The 17,958-nt window shown below is 48.5% G+C and overlaps 4 protein-coding genes across 4 annotated transcripts; 1 reads left to right on the forward strand and 3 right to left on the reverse strand.

Moving 5' to 3' along the window:
- Window positions 1-676: 676 nt before the first annotated feature.
- Window positions 677-2,719, reverse strand: ACHE_10956A (uncharacterized protein; the record flags this gene model as incomplete). The annotated part of the gene is made up of 1 exon (XM_043285030.1): window positions 677-2,719. One exon carries the CDS (start codon window positions 2,717-2,719, stop codon window positions 677-679), a length of 2,043 nt encoding a protein of 680 aa, XP_043132076.1.
- A 685-nt stretch (window positions 2,720-3,404) lies between these two features.
- Window positions 3,405-7,292, reverse strand: ACHE_10957A (uncharacterized protein; the record flags this gene model as incomplete). Its single annotated transcript, XM_043285041.1, has 1 exon — window positions 3,405-7,292. The coding sequence occupies one exon, from the start codon at window positions 7,290-7,292 to the stop codon at window positions 3,405-3,407; it is 3,888 nt and encodes a 1,295-aa protein (XP_043132077.1).
- A 2,141-nt stretch (window positions 7,293-9,433) lies between these two features.
- On the forward strand, window positions 9,434-11,956 carry ACHE_10958S (uncharacterized protein; the record flags this gene model as incomplete). Its single annotated transcript, XM_043285052.1, has 1 exon — window positions 9,434-11,956. The coding sequence occupies one exon, from the start codon at window positions 9,434-9,436 to the stop codon at window positions 11,954-11,956; it is 2,523 nt and encodes an 840-aa protein (XP_043132078.1).
- A 1,228-nt stretch (window positions 11,957-13,184) lies between these two features.
- ACHE_10959A (uncharacterized protein) lies at window positions 13,185-13,496 on the reverse strand (the record flags this gene model as incomplete). The annotated part of the gene is made up of 1 exon (XM_043285063.1): window positions 13,185-13,496. One exon carries the CDS (start codon window positions 13,494-13,496, stop codon window positions 13,185-13,187), a length of 312 nt encoding a protein of 103 aa, XP_043132079.1.
- Window positions 13,497-17,958: the final 4,462 nt, after the last annotated feature.

A 17,958-nucleotide genomic window follows, 5' to 3' on the forward strand; every position in this document is an offset into this window, starting at 1 on the left:
GGCTGTTTTTCCCAATTCCAAGACACCGACTTATCTTGGCATCTGCACATAGCCACGAACAAGTCTTCTCTCAGGGATCGGTGATAGCATTGATAACTTTGGATTCAAATTATTCATATTCGTCCCGGCCAATCTTAGTCTATTGCTATGTGAGAATTTTTCTGCCGCCCGTAAACAGTTGGAAGTTATTGATACTTATTTTGTCATTATGTACTGTACTGTCCAGTCCGACCCAACATATTTTCTCATAGATGCTCTCATCAACTGCCCCCATTTAGCCGCGTCAATAAGCACGGGCACTTCCTTTGGTTGGCCATAATCTATGCATTTTTGCGTACATCAGCTTAGCTACGACTAATGGCTTCCCACTCCACAATGTACTATCTAGTTCAAGCCTCGGGATTCGTCTACAAGAGATTTGGCAGTTCCATACTATGGAAATCCAAGTTTCAAAATGTTTTGGGTGGCCGACCTTATCAAAGTTGAAAATACCATTATGGTGGTATAGTTTGATAGTATCAATTGAATCCAAATACATTCTTAACACGCATCTTATCCGTAAAGTCTATCTCTTCTACTAACAATCGCCATTGCCATCACCAACATCATCCTCAGCGCTCCAAACAGTTCCCTGTGCTTCGTATTCTCGAGGAACAGTTACCAATCCATACCAGCTTCAATCCAGGTGAGTTGTGTTGAATAATCGGTTTCCAGTGTCAGTGGTTCCCTTTCCAGTGTACTTATTACCTGACAGGCGAAGCGCGACAACAGTAAGCTCTGTGGAACGTGCGACGGCACGAATAGGGCTGCAGCCTCTAACAGCCTGATCCTGGACAACGCCAGCAACGATAATGATACGAATCGTGCCATGCATTTCTTGAATGTGTCGCACGAACTGGACCATCGACTCACCGCTGTTTATCACATAGTCGACCAGGATGACGGTAACAATGCCCTCAAGATGCTCCTTCTTCATATCCTTCGGTTCTTTGGCGTGGAGGAGTTGAGCCTTGGGGAAGACCTTGTTGACGCCAGAAGCCATGGGTTGCCCACCGCGCATCAGCGGAACGATCAAGGTTTGCTCCTCTCCGAGCAGCCGGTATCCAGCGATATATTTTTTCTGAGGGTGGCGCATAGTGAACTCCTCAACACCGATGAGCTCGACCAGGTATCTTATGGCTAGATAAGATCCGGCCTTGCTATGGGCCTTTTGCTGGGGTGGTCCGCGGATATTGTCATCTCGCATTGGAGTACTCAACAACTTGGCCGCGTTGCTATCCGTAGCATGGTAAAGTCGTAGGCCACCAGAGCACTTGTGGGGTTGGAAGATTGAATCCAGAAATAACTTCTCTGTGAGATTGACAACTGGCAGTCTCACAGAATCCAGCCGCGGCGGCGACAAATCATTTGGCAGCAAAGCCTGGCGAGCTTGCAACCCATCATTCACCATCGCAGTCAACAAATTGTGCTCCATGCTCTTGCTCCGGTTTTGCTGCTCGCCAACTGCAATGATGGCCTGGTGAGCAGCAATCATCATCGGCAGGTCGACAGGGCTATCTCCGAATGCCCAGGTATACGCTGCATGAACTCGCTGTGTACGGGTAACCAAACTCTCTTTGACTGACGGGGTCACAACAAGCCCGTCTGTAATTCGATTCCCGCCCACAACCTTTATCATATTGGAGAGGCCTGCTTTCTCCATAATTTTCTCCCACACACGGCGCAGTCCACAGGTCACGATAATGGGACAAACATGGTTGTATCTTCCCGCTTGGTGCAAAAGCGCGGACATTTGCGGATAGAGCTGTGTGTACATAGCTAGTTCTTCGCAGATAGCCTCAAATTCGTCGTCATTGGTTGACTCCTCATACAACAACATCGCCTGTCGGAATGCAGTATACGAGTACTTTAGTGGGCCTCCGAACAGTGCGCTTAACGGATCATCTTCACCTTTTGTCTCCTTGATTCCCTTCCAGAAGCGTACACCGGTATCATCCGCGGCGAGCGTCTTATCAGCATCAAAGAAAAGAACAGTCTGCAGCTCATCATAATGCACAGAGATGGTTTCATCAAGAATTTGCTCGGCAACTGATCCATTGTGGCTCTCATCATGACGCTGGAAGTCACGAACCAAGATCGCTAGCTTACCCTTCAGATTTGGGTAGATGGTTGCGAAGAGAATGTCGTTTTCACGACAAAGACCACGTATTTCCTGAATCTCGGTCTCCTGCCAGCGATGCAAATGCTGGATCGACACAGTCAAACGTTCTTTCTCGGTATCTTCTGTTCGCTGTTTCGCCGTCACTTCCACAGGTGTGTTGACGTACAGGACGTGCGTATAAGTCTTTAAGTCTGCCTGAGTACAAACCCTCAACGGCTGTTCGCTTGCTTCATCATCCCAGAACATAAAATGCCCGGTCACAATACCGATGTTGCCACCCTGGGCGCATGCCGACTTGATCTTGTTGATGGCAAGCTTGCGAATCTGGTTTTTCTGGTGCTCATCTAGCTTCTTGAAAGCGTTGAGCCCACCAACAGTCACAGAGTTGATTACCTCAGACCCTTCAAAGTACTGGAAATCCGACTCGCCCAGCTCCTGCTTGAGTTGTTTCATCAGGTATGACTTGCCGCAGCCGGGCACGCCATACAGCCCTATCACTCGGGGATCACCTAACGCAATGTCCACATTCGCAAGCTCAGGTGAGATCTTCGGCTCCATCTTGGAAGGTGAGTGCAAGTTTATCGTGGAGGTTCAGGTAGGTGGGTTGGGCTAAAGAAGTCAGGTCAGAGACTGGCCGCAGTGCAATATGATGACAGGTATAACGTGTAAAATTGGGTAAACCGGTCAATGCTTCAAGTGTTAGATCAGGAGTTGGCTGCAGTTGAAGGTGATGACATCTGAAGCCCTGCAAGTTATGTAGAGAATGATAATAGAGAACTGATCCCTAGAGGAAGCAAAGAGGTGGGAGAGCTTTGTTAAAGGAAGCTGCCCTGTTGGCCTACGTTGTCTAGGAGATGGTCTCTCTTTGTGATGGCTCAGTGCCTCAGTGAATTACATCGACAAACAATGCCACCTGAGCAAACGAAGAAAAGCACTTAGCGAGGCCACACAGCACTGAAATAAAGCCCCTATTTCCGTAGACAGGATTCCTCTTCCTTCCTCCCCAGATTCTATATTCTCGTCTTTGGCTACAATAGTTTCGATAACTAGGAATATCACTTCGTTAATATCTACTACAGTGGTTGGTTGGTTGGTTGGTTGGTTGGTTGATATCATTTACCCTGACCCCTCGCTCGAAAGCGATATGCAGGCTACCTCGACTATATATATCCGCGCGTATGTACATGTAGTGTGTTCCGCTTCCTGAAAACGAACTTAGAGCCTCGTCAAGGCCTGCCGTGGCCTAACTGCCGTTCCCATTGTTAGGCTGCCCTCGTGGCGCGCGACTCCAAAACCGCTGTGACGCCTCGGCGAAGTCCAAAACGGCCTTGACCGTCTTTGCTCTTGAGACGGTGTCTGGTTTACCTTTCTTACCTACGGTCGAGCCTCCCAGTAGACTCGAGACGCTACTGAGCGCGTCCCCTACTTCCCTCCGTAGCTCTCTTCGAATGTCCCTCAGATCTGGACAATCCACCAGCACATGGGTGACAGTTTCTTGTGCGCCGCACACGCACCGGTCGTCATCACGGAAGCGAAAGGCTTTCGCGTAGGTAGATAACCAACTGTGGCCTGTGCGTAGCTGTGTTAATAAGTACGCTCGGTTCCTGGGCAGGCTCCCATATAGCCTCCTCGTGTGAGTTGCTGGTAGGGTGCTGTCGATCTTTCGTAGGTGACCACCTTTGTTGGATGACCTCCATTCCTGCTCCCACTGATTAAGGATATTGCCGTGGAGGCGCGCGCTCTCCCTCGAGAGTAGTGGGCGGAAGGGGTGCGTCTTGCCTGGGCGTGCAGCATCCTTGGCCTGTTGATCTGCAGCGTCATTTCCAGGGTTATCGCAGTGCCCTGGCACCCATTGAAGGCGCAACGCGATTCCTTTTGTTTGGACCTCTGTGGCAGCTTGGAGGATCGCATGGATGATCCGCTGTCCAGATTTGATCGTCGGATTTTGAGTCGCCTGCAAGGCTGATCGGCTGTCGCACAGTATTGTCGCTGTTCTCCGTCTCCTTTCTAAGCTTTCTGAGGGCTGATGGGCAACTTTAAACACTGTGCTGATAGCGTAGAAGATGCCAATAAGCTCCGCTACATGAACCGACCAGCGGTCCATTGGTCCTACTTGAATCTGTTGAGATTCGACAGTCTCCAAGTTGCTGTCGAGTGCCACAACGGCAGCGCCTAGGTGACCCTCGCGTCCAGAGGCATCTGAGTAGACAACAATATCCGATGTGGACCGTGTAGTTTCAGCTCGCTCCACGGCCGTTTCTCGGTCCGATCCAACCTCAATCTCCGCGAAGGGTTCAGCTCGCCACGGTGGCAGTGGACTTGGGTCAATCGTTTCTAGTTCATCCAATCTTTGTAAGTCCATAGTCTTTAGAGCTTCCGCCAGTGGGAACCGAGCGTAGTTTCCAATGTTGTTCCTTCGTCTCTGAGCTCGGAGGAGCGCACCCCAAATAGGGTGAATACGAGGTAGAGTGTGGAGTCTCGCGATGGTATATTGTGCTCGGCGGCGGAGGCGGAGGTGTGTTGGAAGGACATGTGCTTCCACTTCTAGAGTGGCGGACGCTACTGTCCTGAACGCCGACAGGATACGAACCAGAGGGGCCCTTTGCACTGTGTTTAGGTGGCGCAGGTGGGTTTTATCACGTAGAGGGTCATGCCAGACCGTTGACGCATAGTCTACCACTGGTGTGACGCACGCTTGGTAAATTTGTCGCATCTGTTCTGGGCGTAGATGTCGCAGTCCGGCCAGAGCAATGGTTACCTTGGTGGCACGTTTGATGGCTTGCTGGACATGCTCTTTCCACCGCAACTCATGGTCGAAGATCACACCCAGTAGCTTCGCCGTGGGTGATGGTTTGACAGTTTTCCCGTTTATGACTACTTGCCCTTGTAGTTGCTCGCTTCTTCTCCTGGTGATATGGATAAGCTCGGTCTTCTCAGCTGCGAAGCAGGAGCCAGTCTGTTGCGCCCACGCTTCGATGCGAGGGATATCCTCTGACTGGATTTTGGCTAGGTTCTCTTCGGCTGAGCGGCCTACTCGCCAGCGGAAGTAGTCATCAATGAACGCTGATGCGCCACCACGAAAGGTGACTGGTTGGTCGACCAGGTCGGAGTTGAAGAATGTGAACAGAATGGGTGAGAGGGGTGAGCCCTGCGCCAGTCCTGCGTTGACTAGCAGGGCGACCTCGGTACGGAAGTCATCAAATCCTATGCTAGCGTAGCGTTCGCTCATAAAGCTTGCAATCCACTTTCTAGCTACGGCTGGGATTCCCTTTGCTCGGAGGCGGGCGTCAAGGCTGATTTTGTTGACTCCGTTGAAGGCCCCTTTCAGATCGAACGCGATGAGTGTCATTACTCCATGTTTATACCAAGCTTGGTCAATCGCGTTGGAAAGGACTAGCAGGGCTTGTTCAGTGGTCCTGCCCGGTCGCCCTCCGAATTGTGTGTCGGGTAGTAAGCCGTGCTTCTCGGCGAGGTACGATAGTCGTCGAGCCATGACTGCCTCAAGAAGTTTACCTAGTGTGTTAAGGAGTGAGATCGGGCGATAGGCCCCAGGGATCGAGTAGTCCGGCTTCCCAGGTTTCCGCAGCACCACGATCTTTGCTCTCCGCCAACGTCTTGGGTGGTGCCCTAGTTTAATTGATGCTGTGAAGATTCTGGTAATGAGCTTTCCTATATACTTCCATAGGTGTTTCCACACAAGCGTCGGTAGACCGTCTTCGCCCGGTGCCGTGGAGCTTTTGGCTGCTTTAAGAGATCGCTGGATTTCCAGTTCCGTGATTAGTGGCCAGGGTAGCTCCAACGGGGCCTGGACTGGTGGGTCTTCGAGGGGTTGGTCCATTTTGGGGAAGAAAGTGTCCAGAAATGCTTGTGCCTTGTCCTCGTTCTCCACCAGTTCGTTTGAATCAACGTGCAAGGCCGGGATGCAACCCCAGGTCTCTCGCGGTTTCATATAGGTAGCCGCTTTCCATAGCGTTCCTTCCCCAGCTCCGTCTAGGAACTGTTTCCAGTGTGACTTTTTGACTTTTTCAATAGTACGGGTCCAGGCTCGACGCTTTTGCTGCATCTCTTGGAAGAGGGTCCCTGAGCGTGCGTGATCTCGTCCGTATTCCGCACAGCTCTCTTGCCATTTCCGGCGTAAGCGGTTGACCTCGGTCTGTTGGCCTTTAAGGTCTGGCGTGAACCAGCGTTTGGAATAGGGGGTTGGGCGTCGGTTTGGGGTGTGGTTCTCCACGGCAGATATCGTGATTTCTGTGAGACGTTCGACTGTTTCGTCTAGAGCTGGTCTCGTTTTGATCTCTTTCCATGGGCCCATCCGCTGGAGCACTTCGGCTCCGATCTTGTCCCACTCTGCTCGTTCGTACGCTTTCCTCGCCTTGGCGGTGGGCTTGTGGTAGGGTTTAAGGCTCCATTCCGAATATGTTGCTCGGTGGTCCGACCCGTAGTTTTCGTGGTAAAGGTGACATTTGATGAGCAGGCCCGGTCGGTCCGTTACAGTTAGATCGATAGTCGTGCTTTTTCCTGGGTCGTTAAGGGGCCAGAAGGTAGCTGTACCTCGAGGCAGGCAGGTTTGTAAATTGTGCTCTTGGAAGAAGGTGATGAGTTCACATGCGTCTTCGATAAATCTCGGTTGAATATGGTTGCCGCCCCACATTGGGTGATGGCGGTTGAAATCTCCTGATAGGATAACAGTCGTGGACCGCCGGTCGTCCCGTCGGGCGATTGAAATTGTGTTTTGGATTGCTGTGAGCATGGGTTCTGCTGATCCTTCATCGGGGGCGTATAGCGGGACAGAAGGGAGGTAAACAGAAAACAGGAGAATTTGGGAGTCGGCAGTCCAAATCTTGATGGCAGTAATGTCTGGGTGTTCGCACCGAATCTGCCGGTGCGAGGAGGTTGATAGGTTGCGGTTAACATATACGAGGCTACGAAACCGAACTGCGTCCGTGTCGACAGTTGGTCGGTATAGCCGCCATGCACTGTGATTAACGTGTGTTTGATAGCTAGTGATCGACGGTTCCTGGATCAAGAGAATATCCAGGTTCTGGCTCTGGTGGTCGTTGATGAGCGCTTCCATCCTTGGCCCCGATTTCATGATGTTCAGCTGTAGTACGCGTAGGTTGGTCTCTAACATTGCGAGGGGTTGAAAGTTGCGGGGGTCAGGCACTGACGATCGCCGGTTGGATGCTCACCGCTGCAGTCAAGGCATCGCGGCCGTACGCCGGATGGGCAGTGTTCACGAAGGTGTTGGCCGGCACAGTGGCCGCAGCGTGGTGTCTCCTTGCACGACCATGCCAGGTGTCCGAAACGTTGGCACCGGAAGCATCTCTTTTCTTGATTTCACGGCGTTCAACGCTGCCGATCTGTCTTTGGCCAACAAGGAGGCCGTTATTGAGGATGTATTCGGCTCCCTCTGCCGAGTCAAACCAGATGCCGAGCGATGCGAATTTCCCTAGCACTTTGTCCTTCCGCTTGAGCCAAGCCAACTCTTCGATTTGAAATCCCTGCTCTGCTAGGTCGTTTTCTTCCATAATCTTCGTGATAGCTTCCGTATTGGCATTTTCCAAATCGAAGTCTTCTGTTGGGGTACGGTGTACGACGACGCCGAACCTTGGCTTTACCAGTTTTGTGTTGTTTCCTAGTTCGTTCAACCATTCAGTGTTGTTTCGAGCAGCCTCTGCTGACGTTTGGTTCTTAAAGCGAATCACATATCCGGTTTTAGTGGTGCCAATCCCGGCGACCTGTGCATCTTGCGTAGCTGGTGCACTCAACAGGGCTGTACGAATGTAGGAGTTTGCAGAGTCGGTGGGGAGGTATCGGCCAAAGGCGTTCCCATCGTTGGCCTGGTTGTCCTCTGGATCTACGAATGACCGCTGGGTGCTGATCCGAACGCACTTCTGGTCCTTGTCAGGGCGTTGGTAGCTCGGCTGAGGGTTCGCATTGCCCGAGCTGGCTGCTACGGCAGCCCACGATCTAGCCGAGGGCGCCGGTGGGGAAGTATCAAGTTGTGCACTCAAGGCTTTGACTTCTTCATGGAGTTTCTGGTTCTGTTCGTGAAAGACGTTTTGGTCGTGTTTGACCTCCTGTAGCTCGGCTTTGGTAGATTCGATGAGTGCGGTTTGGTGGTGGATGATGTCCTTCAGGTCGTCGATAAGCTTCCACACCTCCCTGGTGGTGATCCGGCCGGTGCCCTCTTCAGAAGCATAGCTCTCGTTGAGTCGTCCTCTCTTTCTTGTGACTCGCGTTGGGATATTGGTCACCCTAGGCTGGAAATCCTCGACTGAGAAATTGGTGGTTTCCTGGGTGTTTGTGGGCGTGGCCTCGGGAGGCCCCGCGGGTGGGTCCGCCATCAGTCCGGGGTTGGTTCCCGCTCGGCACACAACGACGTTTTATATTGCAATAGTATCAACCACAACGCAGTTCTCCGATTGCTTTCGCCTCCGGTCCTTTCCCTGTATCTACAGCTATTCTCGAAATCGGTTTGACCTACAAACACACAATGATTGTTTTCCAGCCCCACTGCCAAGAACCTAGCGGAAATATATTATTGAGCCAACCGCTTTTAAATGAGGGCGGCCGTGACTTTCCTATTGTACTGTACAAGGATGAAATATATAGTTATATAGTACTGTATTAAATTTATGTTTAACTAATTACTTTGATGCCTTATTAATTTGTAAAGATTCGATGTCCCTCAATATGTACAAGATGCTGCAAAAATCGCTCCAAACAATTCATGCAATAATCTACATTTAAAGCCGGCAGATTGACAGAAGTAGGTATTTAGGAAAAGTAGACCTACATTTTGCGCTTGGAAAAGTTGTCCGTAGCTGTCTTAAAGAAAGACCAAACCCGGCATGTGAGCCTATATGTTTTGACCTGAGGCGGTTGCAAAGCAAAGTGGTGATAGCAAACTGTTTTTTTAAGCAGCTCCCGCCCTTCCTCCCCTCTTTTGTTCCTTTTTTCCAGGTTGAGGTGGGATGGAGGGGAAAAGTGGGGTAGACCCAATCAAGATCTTCGACTCTCCTCCCCACATCTTCCAAGCCATGACAACTGGTTTAGATATCTCCGGCTATGAATTCTGCAGAATACTCTTTTTTCATTTGTTTGCCTTGATTACTGCTGCTGGGGATTTGGATAATTTGATCACCCGTAGATTGCTAGCAGACCAGCCATACGATACTTGGTTCCCATGATCAACATTGGCTGGTTCAATATCCTCTCCACTATTGTTTACATTTCCCAGTTCCCACAGGCCGACAGGGATCGAACAAAATGCTGTCCGACTTCTTGGCTAGCAGTTATCTGCAATACAAAGCAGATACGGATGCTGTGGCATCATGGCTGGTGGCCACAGCTCGAAACTATGGTTTCCCCGTTGAAACGTTGGGAGGAAACCCTTCCCCCTCCAGCAGTGCGCCTGCTCCCTCTAAGATTCAGCCGTTGAAACGATTAAAGGGCAAGGCAAGAAAGTTGGCCCGTGAGGGTGCGAGCAAACCGGCCCCTACTCCTTTAAAAAAGCCTGATCAGCAGAAGCATACTCTCGCTGTGAAAGATTTTGTCAACCTGGCAGACTACATTGCCGCTGCCACTAAGTCTCAAGCCAATGTTCCAGCAAGCTTTGTCGCCGTGCTGGATCGAGCCATTTTGATGCGACGGGAGCATGGTTTGCAGGCCACAGCAAGGTTCCCTGCCGACATCCAATCTCAAGCATCGTCTGACTCACACGGCCATTTTATTGGAATCCTGGAGCATGTTCAGCAGGCGTTGTGTCCTCGAATGCCGAGCGAGGACATCAAAGATCGATTGACCCAGCTTTCAGGTGACGCTTCATTGGAGAACATTCAAAATATCAGTAACAAATTCGATGGCCTTGATGTGCAGGAGCCTTCGGAAGCATTTGTACAGGCGCCTGAAATTGCAATGCCAACCCCCACGAACGGCAAGCCAGAGGTCGACTATGAATCTGAGAGGATGCAGGATTTCGAAGAGGCATACTTTGGTTTCAATCTTTTGCTTCGTGATTTTGCTAAGCTACGAAATGTCATTACCCGCACTTGGGGCGGCTATCAATACGGTCTCTTTGATCTCATTTCTGCTTCAGTAATGACAAATTCTGCCATCGACATAGCCCGACGAATGCAAGAAGACGTTCAGCAGCTGTTTGACGAATATGGAGGATCTGCCAAAATGCTCAGTGCATTCTACGCGGCTCATTGTGCGCAGGAGGGAGAGGATCCAGAATTCAAAGAGCATTTTGGAGACGACATGAATTTCCGGACCTACGACATTGCCCAGTCTATGTTTCTGCCCACATTCTCATTTTTGAACTCGTTCAGTATTCTCGTCGAGGGCGATAACTTTCTACCATTTAAGCAAGGGTACTTTGGCACCTTCGACCGAGCTAGGGACCGGTCGGAGAAGAGCGCGAGAGAAAAGTTTTCGGAAGACAAGATCATCATGTTGGAAATCCTCTCCGATTTTCTTACCATGCATCGGATCACGCCTCCACGGCCCTTTGAAGATGAATTTACTCGGGGATTAAGGAAAATGTTCGACACGCATGAAATTCCGCTTTGGCTTGTATTCGCCGCCCAGGTTTTTCTCGACATCCACCATGTCCTCCGTGACGGTGTGCAACGGGGCTTTGAAGATTTTGGGCGATTTGCCAAGTTAACTGAATCATCCATCCGTCAGAATCTTGATTTCCATTCCAATCTTCGAATCGAAAAATGGCCAAAGCGAAATGACAAAGCATTTGAGGAGCTCCTTCAGTTTATTGATATGTCCGTGACCTCAGATCCCACCCTGCTAGTGCAGGAAGCCCTTGGATCAAGCCTAGGAGAACCTTTCAAACTGATGAAATGGCATCCAATGCTGTGCGGTCTCGCCATGTTCTACTTGAAGGCTCGATACCAAGAGCTTTCTCTTTCTTTTCAAGCTGCGTGGGGTTCGGTTATGTACTCGGCTCATCTGTACAATGCCCTCCGCAAAGAAAAGCTACTGAAGGATCAATGGATTGATATGAACCTGGTCATGACCTGGCATGATGAGATCTTTGTTGGTGAACCACCCAGCCGACCAGAAGACTACTTGAAACGATTCAACCTGAGCATGGGGTGGTCGGCTGCATCATATGCGCGAAACAGACGTCAGACTGTCCGGCTACCAGAGGCGAAGAGCGGACCAAAAACAATTAAACCAATTGCCAACGTTTCGCAGATGTTCGTGGATCGTTATTGCAAGGACTCTGGCTCTGGACAGACTGAATTCACCGAAACTGATCTTGGAAGAATCCTTGCCCAAGGGATGTGGGATAATGACGAAGAAGGGGAAGAAGGGTTTATCTCCATGTCACGTAGTCGCAAAGACACGGCTAAAAAGCGATGGAAACATTCCCGTCAGGTGACAGCTGCTGAACTACTGGAGACTTTGCGCAACGCGATTCAGAGTGAAGTCGTGGAGATGAGCTTTGATTACTTGATGTTACATCGAGTATGCTGGAGGATGCTTCGGTCTGCCAAAGAAGCGTGTGACGTCCACCTGCGAAAAATCTTTGGTTCTAGGTACCTGGAGAAAGAGAGCCAGCTGCCATTTCTGGTAGGATATATCTTCATGGCTGTCATGAATACTGACTACCTGGGGAAGCAGATAGCAGAGGGCGAAGTAGTTAAGAGCAATTTACTGATGTGCGCCGCGGAGGTGGTTGAGGGTATGATAGATACAAAGTCTGGATCCATTGTGCACAAGAGGCTGGCCGCACAAGGCTTTCAGATTGAATTTGAAGAAGAGGATTGATGATCAGGCACTACTTCAAAGGGTATGTATGTGTACTTAGTCAAGCAATCTTAGGCATTGTTAATTCCGAAGCTTCTATTCTCTACAACACAGCGTGAATACTCTATCATGCTTGAACCTTTAAGCAGAAGAAAAGCGCCAAGGGTGAAATGGATAGCTCAAAAACTAATGAAGCAACTGTAACCCTGTCTCAATCCATCAGATGACCCGTCGGCGACTCCGTAGCGGAAAGAGCGAAAAGAGAGGAGTGGGCGGCGTGGACGGCACCATACTGGAAAAGGGCAATCGTCGAATAACGCGGCACCCTGAGAAGGGGATGGTGAATCGGGCGAGGCGGACGGCAAAGGAGAAAAGGAAAGACAAAGTGCGTCGTCGTTCGGGGGAGAGGTGTCAGGCTTATATAGATGGAGTGGTTGTGTCGAGGCGGCACGAGAATCCCCCAAAAGCGGCGAGTTGAGCCGCTATCCCGAAACCGGTATCCGCCATACCGCAACGGGCAGTATGATACTCCCGGGAGGCAGGCGGTGGCGGACGGCAGATGGGCGGTGCAATGGGAGCCATTTCTGGCGCCCCGTTAATCGTGTCATCGTATACTAAGAATACATTTAGTAATACGATTCAATTTCTGCAGCGTCTTTTACATATTGAGGGACATCAGAATTGTATAGTGCTGCAGCTACTCCCTGGTCCGAGCTCGTGACATCAAGACTAATCTGGTATAGCCTTCCTACACTTCGCCTTTTGCTTACTGGCTCTGAACGCTCGTCGTTTCTGGCAATTGAAAAAGACATGGGCATTCTTCACAATGTTACTATTTGTAATTGTGGCAATAACCCAATGCTAGCCAGGAGACAGCACATGTCGGTCCGCTATTACCCCATAATTTAGTATAGTACTATATTTATTTCATGTTTTGTACAGTACAATAGGAAAGTTACAGCCGCCCTCATTTAAAAGCGGTTGGCTCAATAATCATTCAAACTAAGTCCTTGGCAGTGGTGTTGGACAACAATCACCACGTGATTTGTATGTCAGACCAATTTTGAGAATGATTGTACCTGATTTCGAAAAATGCTCATCATATTAACGATCTGGAGACTGCGGATGGATGTTGGAGAAGAAGTAAGAATGGCCAAATCATTGATAAACTCCATGTGATTCCAATCAATCATCTGTATCTCTGCATCATTTCGTTTGAAAATGACTGTCAAAATTGAGATTGTTAAACTCATTTGTCCAAATCGATAACTGTTATGAAAGGGTCTGAGTCGCTGGGGCGAGTTTCTGCGAGAATTCGGATGCGGTCGTGATCGAGTCCCAGGTGTTTGAATTTAAAATTTTTTAGGAGAAGGAGCGCAATTGCATCCTTATATTCAAATGGTATAGGAGAAAGGGTTTCGTCTTGAAGTCTACCGCATGTGCTCAAGCGCTTTTCTTCTGTACCTCCACGGACTAGGTACAACGCAACAATGCCATAATCTGTGAGGGTTTGATTATCTGGAAGGAACATCTTCTTCCATTTCGCCTTAAAAGCCTTCATCTGGCTCGGTGGTATAGGAATAATAGGAATATCTTCAAAGAAAAAGTGAATCAAAATAAGATGGACGTGTTAGGATGACGTGTTGTTGTAAATAGGAAACGCCTTGTGAATAATAAAATAAATATGAAAGACTTATGTCTCAGCCTCTCGGGGCCAGCGGCCATATTTATATTTTGCATGGGGGTTGGAGCCCACAGGCGCCTTTCTGCCTTGCGCACGGACTTATGATTCTGAGCATCTTTATATCACAAAGGATTCTCCCTGCGCCTGTACTTTTGAAATACAGTGTGTAAATATGTGGCTGTGTAGATTTCATTATTTGAAGATAATGGCTTCTTAGAAAATTTTTTTATCCAAGCATTTTCCATCGTTATAAACACTATTACAAATATACTATTAGAATTGGACCCTGCCCATTCATTTTTCGAGTCATCTCCGGCGCTCGTGTACTTCCCATATAGCCGCGTCTCGCTTGGAATTCCCTGCAGCTCACGACAACCAGTTTCATACTGCCATCCTTTAGGCGAGGTCTTTAAAATGAGATCGTATCCAGAGAAGGGCTCAAGACCTTGGGGACCTGTATGGGTATTTCCGACAAGAGTACTTTGATCAGACACACCCTTGCTGTAGGTGATGATGCGCTTGGCCTTTCACCCACGAAGGAAACAAGAAAAAATGTTCACCTTGCTTTCTTCTGTTGCATCTGACTGGATTAGGAGGAGATAGAGAGTTGTACCCAGCCCCCATCTGTTGCTGCAGCCAAATAGCGCGTATCAGTTGGTGTAAGTTCATTGTTGTTTTTGTTTCCGCGCCATCCCTGCTAAATCCACACATATTCAGGTGTGCATGCGTTGATGCTAGGATGCTGCTCCGCTGATTATATAGTGAGCTGTGGGGGAAGTTTGGAGCACTCTATATCCGGAGATGATCGGGTGGGTTACAGTGGCAATGTATCTCTTCAGCATGAAATAAGCTGCCTGTTGAATCAGTACTTTGTAAGCCTAGCACTGAGGTATCACAGGCGGTGAAAGTCACGTATAGGCAGGGTGCCTCGTGTAGAGCAATGAAGAATGAGTGGGGGAGAATGCGAACAGCCACCCCTCGGCTGGGCGTATTCGTAACTTAATCAGTCATGGTGTTTCTACCTATGCAGCAGATTGACGGGAAATGCATCGATCAACGAAAACTTATATCCCTACTCCAAACTGTCTATGGCATTTCCAATGAGGGCAGGAATAACTTCTACGTTGAGGTAAGAAGCCTTCCGCTCTGACTGGACAGCAATGTAAGTTTAATACTTGATGATATACGTATCTCAGACATTCTTTCAGAGCATCAGTAGTATGTTCGCATGAATGTCTGGAAGGGTTTCGATTTGCTGTAATATCACACGAGCCTAATGTAAGGTGCACTGACTTCCATTTTAATTTTCCGACTTATATCTCACATTATGACCTTGCCTTTCCATCCATCCTACGACTTCAGTATCTCTCAATATGTCGATTTCTCACCATCTTCCATCTCACCTGTCTGATTCAAACTCCTGGACCGCAAACCCGACACGTCCCCATTGCCCTACTGATCTCAAAACTGAGCTTGAGCATCTGAATCCTGACTCCTCTCCAGCCATTTGCCTCGCTTTAGTTGATTTGATTATTGCAATAATATCTTATCTGAGCTCTACACAGTGATTTCGGCACATTTAACCTCTAAGGCACAACATTTAGGACGGTCTATTGATGTGCTGAACCAATGTGCCAGGAACACGGCGTAGTTGGTGATCGTCCGGAACCACCTGGAGGATGGAGACACTCTCAAATCTTTTGAGATATCTATCGTAGATGTCAATCAGTTCAGGCAAGAATTAGCCCGACACACCTCCAACATTACTTAAACAGCATGATTGGATATAGGATAATGTCATACTTTGGCGGCACAGTTCGAGCTATCCTTTATCTGAAGTGGTCAACGCCAGTGTCTCCACCTTCCGGGGGTTCCGGCGTGTTCCCAGCATAGTGGTTCAGTGAATAACCGCCCTGCCCTAGGCGCTGTGCGTGTGGAGACACTGCGCCGCACCCACTATGGGAGACTGCGAGATTTACATAGAACGATCAGCGCAAAGGCGGCCCTCAACTATTTAGACGTAGCTAAATTCCATGTGGACAGTTAATGTCAGTCCGAATTAAATGAGCTTTGACCAAGGGTAAACACTAAGCGGATGTAAACTAAGCTTGCGCGACCAAATTGGAGGCCCAAGCTCAGCTGATCGGTAGCGCTAATAGTAATTGTGAGTCGGGATGAGTTAGATTGTTGGAGTTGTGGTTAAAAGGACTGCACCAATTGATAAATGGGCTTTGTGTCTCGCTTTCTCCTAGCCAAAACCATTCACGGAAACGGACACCATTCGCGCTTGAGGACCTTGATAGTATGACCAATAGAAGAGATTTGTTCTTATCTCTCCCATACCGTCCTCGTGTGATCACGAAGTGGACCCGGGAATCCCCGTTCATCAATATGTATAGTGAAAGGATGGCCTCAACGCGCCGAGTATCCACTTACCGCTGGTTCCGGGCAGATTACCAAATATTTGATCCCGACGGAGTGGTTCAGCGAATCAATGGACCGTTCTAAGCACTGTGCCAATGCAGGCCAACTGCGCCGCAATCCCCGTGCGAGACTTGGTCAGGATACCAACAAGTCTAACATATTCTGAATTCCTTTGCCTTATCCGTCTTCCTGAGTCAAAGAGCTTGTGTTTCCATAGGAAGTGTATTATTGGTTGATCCTTTAAGTATTAGACCAGAAGTTGGCTGCAGTTGAAGGTGATGGCATCTGAGCCCTGCAATGTAAGTTATGTAGAGGATGATAACAGAGGACTGATCCCTAGAGTTAGCAAAGATGTGGGAGAGCTTTGTCAAAAGAAGCTGCCCTGTTGGCCTACATTGTCTAGGAGAAGGTCTCTGTGATGGCCCAGTGCCTCAGTGAATGACATCGATAAGAAATGCCACCTGAGCAATCAAGATAAACAGTTGCTTAGTGAGGTCACACAGCACTGATATAAAGCCCCTTTTTCCGTAGATAGAATTCCTCTTCCTTCATCCCCAGATTCGATATTCTCGTCTTTGACTACAATAGTCTCGATAACTAGGAATATCACTTCGTTAATATTTACTATTCCGAGTCCGTGACACTCTTTGACCACCCTTTGTTAAATAAAATTCTTCCGAGGGCAAGCTATGGTCCTGTTTGCTTCTCGAGTACCGTGGAATTTACGAAAATAGACGAGTTCAGTGAAAGGTTGGCTCGTTCTATGAATTTGTTGGAGTTCCTGTTTCGATACTGTCTTGCTACCGTATTGGTACTGTATTATTCTGTCACCCTGACCGCACTACTGCCGTGTTAGAACTAGATCTGTTTCATCCAAGTATGTATATAAAAGGGTCACTTGGCTCAGGAGGCGCATGATCAATCACCACACAATACAACTCCTTTACAGTCATAACAACATTTTGTAATCTTGCATCTCGTCAATTCCTAGTTCCTACCTCCCAAGCCACACGGAGTTTAATATTAGGAGTACAGTAGTGTACCGTTTGATACTGTACCAGTAAATTTCCGGGAATATGGTTATTCCGCGTATTATATACTAATTAGCGTGTCTTGGCTGGGGTTTGAGAAACAATCAAACAAATTCGATACCCGGGCGCCGGTTTTGAATCCGAGGTGTATCACGTCGGCTTCAATTATAAGCCTATATGATTTTTTCAAACTCAAGAACCAAAGTCATGATGCTACTGCATATTGACTGTATGACCTGTGTACTCCACAAACGCCGTACCTTCATTTTCGTCATTTATGCTTATTAATAATGCTGCGCCTCTTCGCTCCTGCTCCTACTACTCTTACTCTTACTGCTCCTACTGCTCCTATTTCAGATTGAGCGGGATATATTCTATAAGATGCCAGCCTCAGCCCAAATGCTCACCTCAGTTTGGCACAAACTAATGCAGACTTTGGTCCATCTTTAATCAATTTTGTATCATTGCTGTGCGTTTTTTGACTATGCCTTGGTTTAGCGCCTTGCTCCGTTGTTTGAAAAGGCGCAGAAAATCTGATGACTTGACTGCTTTCTCCGGCGAAATGCCTCCCTTCAAGACGAAATCAAAAACAAAGACGCATGGACTGTAATTTTCTCCTTAATGTTTCCGCGGCACATATGACATGTGACAAGGCTTTCCCCACACTCAGCACAGCAGACATGTCCGCAGCTTACAAAACAAGTATCAAGTTTTCTATCCATGCAAATCATGCATAGCGAGTCAAGGTCTTCGCTCGTTCCGTGGGTTTGGAAATGTGCACTCCGGGCAAGATATAATTCGTTTCTAAAACGTTCAATATGCGGAAATTTTGCAGTGAGTTGTCTCCACACGTTGAGGCTTCGCGCAGTTTCTCCTAGCTTTAG

The sequence above is a fragment of the Aspergillus chevalieri genome, chromosome 1 (genome assembly GCF_016861735.1).
Source record: "Aspergillus chevalieri M1 DNA, chromosome 1, nearly complete sequence".
Taxonomy (NCBI): domain Eukaryota; kingdom Fungi; phylum Ascomycota; class Eurotiomycetes; order Eurotiales; family Aspergillaceae; genus Aspergillus; species Aspergillus chevalieri.